Source organism: Gallus gallus, chromosome 4 (assembly GCF_016699485.2).
Source record: "Gallus gallus isolate bGalGal1 chromosome 4, bGalGal1.mat.broiler.GRCg7b, whole genome shotgun sequence".
In the NCBI taxonomy this organism is placed as follows: domain Eukaryota; kingdom Metazoa; phylum Chordata; class Aves; order Galliformes; family Phasianidae; genus Gallus; species Gallus gallus.
The window spans coordinates 59,666,862-59,671,886 of record NC_052535.1 but is presented as its reverse complement, the minus strand read 5'-3'; the positions used below and the strand labels follow the sequence as shown (position 1 = coordinate 59,671,886).

The 5,025-nt window shown below is 52.8% G+C and overlaps 1 protein-coding gene across 1 annotated transcript; it reads left to right on the top strand.

Annotated features, from left to right (window-relative positions):
• Positions 1-1,925: 1,925 nt before the first annotated feature.
• On the top strand, positions 1,926-4,157 carry H2AFZ (H2A histone family, member Z). Its single transcript, NM_001031374.2, has 5 exons — positions 1,926-2,041; positions 2,502-2,579; positions 2,925-3,038; positions 3,472-3,601; positions 3,738-4,157. Exons 1-5 carry the CDS (start codon positions 2,039-2,041, stop codon positions 3,797-3,799), a joined length of 387 nt encoding a protein of 128 aa, NP_001026545.1. The 5' UTR covers positions 1,926-2,038; the 3' UTR covers positions 3,800-4,157.
• Positions 4,158-5,025: the final 868 nt, after the last annotated feature.

Genomic DNA, 5,025 nt, shown 5'->3' with positions numbered 1-5,025 from the left:
GGGAGAAAATAAGTCTTCTCCTACATCTCTGTTACCAGAGGGTTGCATGGCTAGGAACTTAGCTTCTCCTACCCCTAAGGAAAAGGGTAAATCAGTCCTTGCTAGAGGACTTGGGACAGAATCCGTTTTTAAAACAGCAAGTGGAATGGAATCTTGATTTCTGCAGGCTTCTGTAAAATCTTGGTTTTTATTTGAACACCCAAACCTCTTCTCTTCTTGCTCGCTGAAGGACAGCATAAAAAACTAATGCTTCAAATAGAGTCATCAGACAGTTACATAAAAATAAAACGCCAGATCCTGTATGTATGTAGGAGTGCCATCTCTCAGTTTGGCTCTGCCTCTTTGTGCTCTGCTGCTCTGCCTGGAATTAGGTCTCTACCCTGCAGCAGCATTAGTTATCACAAAGTCCCTGAGCCACAGCGGATGGTGAAGACACAGACGAGGCCTCAGGCCGCGTGGAGCTCAAACATGACTGAAGGAAAATAGAAAGTTGTGTCAGGAAGAGTAGCCCCAGTTTGTGCTGTCAGCTCTATCGTTTCTCATAAATGTCTGTCTGCTGGGGAGATCCTTGTGTTCGCAACTCTTCCTTGTAGAGCTGTTGGAATAGGTCCAGAGGAGGCCACAAAGATGATCAGAGGGCTGAAACACTTCTCCTGTGAAGACAGGTTGAGGATGAGGGGCTTGTACGTCCTAGAGGAGGCTCAGGGGAGACCTCATAGCAACCTTCCAGTACTTAAAGGGAGCTTGTAAGCAGGAGAGAGATCAACTTTTTACATGGGTAGACAGTGAAAGGACAAGGGGGAATGGTTTTAAACTAAAAGAGATTCATATTAGGTGTCAGGGAAATTTTTCACTGAGAGGGTGGTGTAGTGCTGGAACAGGCTGACCACAGAAGCTGTGGGTGTCCCATCTCTGGAGGTGTTCAAGGCCAGGTTCAGTGGGTCCTTGGGCAGACTGATCTAGTGCCTGACTTAGTGGCTGGCAATCCTGCCCGTGGCAGGGGGTTGGAACTAGGTCGTCTTTGAGGTGCCTTCCAACTCAAGCCATTCTATGATCCTATGATATGATTCTATGAACACTCAGGTAGAGTGGTGGTTTTGTGAAGAGGTTGGTAAGGTCATGGCAGGCTGAACCTCCAAGGAGACAACTGGCTTTGACATACAAGGATTTGAATGAGCACTGTGGCTGAATGGGCGGGTCACCTTTTTCTGAAGTGACAAATGCTGACGGTGTGCTGTAAACGCTATCTCAAATAAAATGGGGGCGAGATGTCTTGTTGGGGAAACACAGACACGGACTTGAGTGCCCTGTTGATGCACTGCTTTGTTACAGTCGAGAAGAGACCTGAATTTGGTTCGCGGAACAGTCATCAACAGGAGGTCTGAGGCAGGGCTGCCCTCGATAACATGTGCCTCTTATATAAGACGGAGGTAAAAATAAAACCCAGAGCATGTGCGTGTCGTTGTCATGAGGGCACCTCTCCCCCCGGCCCCTACAGCCGCTGGATGTGACACACACAAAGGGTGGCTGCCAGCCGCGGGAGTGTGACACCACACTTGCCAGAGGAAGCAAGTGCACGTCTGTGCCAGCTGAGGCTGAGTCCTAGGCAGGCTACGGCCACCACAGCCGGATCCCCCGCACCCAGGACGGCGGCCCGATCCCACCACCGTTCCCAGGGCCTCCGGCGCCGCTCCCCGTCCCGCCACTGCGGCGCCCCCTCCCCCACGCGGAGCCTGTCCCTTTAAATGGAGGCGGGGCCTCTCGCTCTGCGCCACAGCGCGCGGCCGGCACCGCCCCGCGCCGCCATTGGTTGTCGCTGGGGCAGAGCGCCATGCCTCCGCCCGCAGCCATTGGCTGGCGGCGAGGCCGGGGTTCCCGGATGCAGGCGGCTCGGCGGTTATAAAGCGCCGGGGGAAGGCGGGAGCGGGTGCAGTTTGAATCGCGGCGGGTCGGGGCTGGTCGGTTCCGTTGTCCGGGCTCGGTGCTTGCGGGACGCTCTCTTCCTCCTGTTTATCTCTGCGCGGCGGTCCGGTTCGCGATGGTGAGGAGTCGCGGGGTGGGGGAGGCCGCTGGGCCGGGTGGAGGCCGCGATGGCGGAGGCTGAGGGACAGCGACCGTTAGGCGAAGGGGGAGGGGAGCGCGGGCGGGCAGCGCGCGCCGCCGATGTGCTGCTTGCCGGTAGGCGGCGGAAAGGGGGGTTGGAGGGAGCTGGGGGGGAGGGGGGAAGAGGGCGGCGGGGAGGCGAGCCGCAAGCGCACTGTTGCCGCCGGGGAGAGGGAGTGGTGGCCGCGCATGCGCGCAGGGAGAGGCCGCGCTACTGAGTGTAGCGGGCAGTGCGCAGGCGCCGGCGTCTCATCGGGGGGAATTGGGCTGGAGCTTAGCGCATGCGGAGTACGGCGGTGCTGCTACTGCGCGCGGGCTGTGCGCCGCTGGAGGGGGGGGGGGGGGGAGGGGGGTGGCGGTGGGTAGAGCGCCGGGCCTCACGCGTCTGTTCTCGTCAGGCTGGTGGCAAAGCTGGGAAGGACTCCGGAAAGACCAAGACAAAAGCGGTGTCCCGTTCTCAGCGGGCTGGTTTGCAGGTGAGCGGAGAGGGGTGTGGGTGAAGGGAAGTCGGGTTAGCCTTGCATCTCCTGGGTGTGTCGTGTGAATCCTGCAGTATTACTCTTATCTGGAGGAGTGTAAGGAACTGTCCAGCTTGGTCCTGTTCTTTTAGACTTATTGCATATTTGTGTGACTGGGTAAGAGAATGGTCTCTAAGCTTTTGCTGCTGCAGAGTGGTGAAGTTGGGATCCAGCTGTAAGGGTGAGATGCTCAATGCTGGAATAGTGTTCTGTAGTGGGGCATTTCTGTCATGTGCTTTGGAGTAGTGGGTTTCTTTCCACATATCTCTGGTCAAATCTGCTCTACTTATGTTATTTTTGCAGTTCCCTGTAGGCCGCATCCACAGGCACCTGAAGTCCAGGACTACCAGCCATGGGCGTGTTGGAGCAACAGCTGCTGTGTACAGTGCTGCCATCCTGGAGTACTTGACAGCTGAGGTAAAGCCCCTGGGAGGGGTGCATGCAGGATAATAACTCCAGAATGGCATGAGGACCAGAGTCCACTAATCACAGGTTGAGGCTGAACTGTGAGCTCTTCATGCATTTTGAGCAGGTCCAGGTGTGTGCTTCCTCAGAAGACAGTGAAGTATACGCAGCTATTTTACCTGCATAAAATACAGGGTAAAAAAAATCCACTATCTAGAAAAAGCATGGAAGTGTGAAGTATTTAATGTGCAGTTACAGCACTTCATATCTCCTGTAGAACACTGTTCTTGGAGAGAACCAAATCCAGAGCTCCAAAGAAGGAACTCTTTAAAAAGCATTGTGTGCCATCTTGTCACTACCGGTGCATTTGGGTAGAGAGTAGCTAAGGCTGTGCACGTGGTCTCATTTGATGTGTGTAACTTGTTTCAAAAACATCTGTCTTCAGGTTCTCGAGCTGGCAGGAAATGCATCCAAAGACTTGAAGGTGAAGCGTATCACTCCCCGTCACTTGCAGCTTGCAATTAGAGGAGATGAAGAATTGGACTCGCTCATTAAGGCAACAATTGCTGGTGGTGGTACGTAAATTGCTTGTCGCTGTTTGTGGCAATAAGCCTGACAGATTCAGGGGTAGCTTAATCTGTGACCTTTTTGAAGCGTGAAAGTTAGCAAAATTGAAGAGAAATAACATTGTCTTAATTGTTTTTCCTTTAGGTGTAATACCACATATCCACAAATCTCTCATTGGAAAGAAAGGACAACAGAAAACAGTCTAAAGGATACCAGGTTCCCTTGTTATCTCAGGACTCTAAGTACTTATTGTCCAGTGTTGGTGATTCCAGTGGACTGTATCTGTGAAACACAGTTTTGCCTTTTTGTAACTTTCAGAAGCTGAGGCTCGCTCGAGCTTTCTCAAGAAACCAAATTTCTGCATTGAAGTCTTAACCGTATTTAAGTGTTACCATGGCTTCAAAGAAGCTATTGTATTTGCAGTGGGTTTTGATTGAGATGACTGTTTTTAGATTGGTTTGACTAAGTAAGTAAATGGCATTTGACTAAGTAAATGAAATGTTTGGTTTTGTACAGACTTTTCATCCACTAGAGTGGAACTATTCAATAAATGGTATATGAATACTGGTTGTGTCTTGCCCACTAACTGGAAAATAGTTCATCTCAGTTACTGCAGCTCTTAGAGAGCAGTTCCAACAACTCTGCTGTCCTGGAAGCTGTACTTGGAATCTCTGGGTACATGTTCCTAGACAAATGCTGCCCTTGGTAAATATCAAATGTGCATCTTTGAGCAAGAATTGCTTTAGTTCAAGTTAGCAGAACAAAGCCTGGGACTCAGCATGGCCATTCTTTGCCTGTAAGGCCTCTGCTGTTGAAGGAGAGCTCAGCTTTGTGACAGCCTTCATGGAGGGGTATCTGTCAAGGAGGAAGAAGGTAAGCTGACTGAATAACAGGAGAGCCTGATCTTACAGCGTTTGGGTGCTGAACGACACCTCTTGAGTTTAAGGATGAGGGTTTGTTTGTACAGTAGTAGCATCCTCGAGAGAAGTGGATTAAAGGGATTTTTACTGCACTTCCTTTAGCTCCCTTCAAGTTCATTACTTAGAGAAGGCCTTTGTCACTGTCGTGAAGATGCTCCTCTCTTTTGCAGAGGTCGCGTTCCAGCAGCAAGGAGAGTAAGCTCCATGCCTGCACCAGCAGTGAATTGCTTCCACCAGCACTGCTGTATGGAATGGGCTTCTTTACTCCCGGCGTCTTCTGCGGCAGGGCCACGGGAAGGCGTTGACCCAGATCTTGATGCGTGCTTCATCTTAGGAAAGGGCTCGCGGGGGCTGACGCGGCGCTCCGATCCCGCAGTGCAGCGGTACTTTTCCACGGCGGCTCACCCCGGGGCCGGCCGGGCGGCGGCGCTGTGCGCGGCGGGGCCCCTCGGGCCCGTGCCGGAGCAGCCGCAGGCCGCCCCCGGGCCGGCTGGCGGCGCATGCGCGGCGGC

What these genes read in the sequence shown, in the direction of transcription:
- H2AFZ (NM_001031374.2), top strand. An exon ending in TGGAGTACTTGACAGCTGAG is followed by an intron (nt 3,039 to 3,471) that starts GTAAAGCCCCTG and finishes ATCTGTCTTCAG; the next exon opens with GTTCTCGAGCTGGCAGGAAA. An exon ending in GGCAACAATTGCTGGTGGTG is followed by an intron (nt 3,602 to 3,737) that starts GTACGTAAATTG and finishes TTTTTCCTTTAG; the next exon opens with GTGTAATACCACATATCCAC.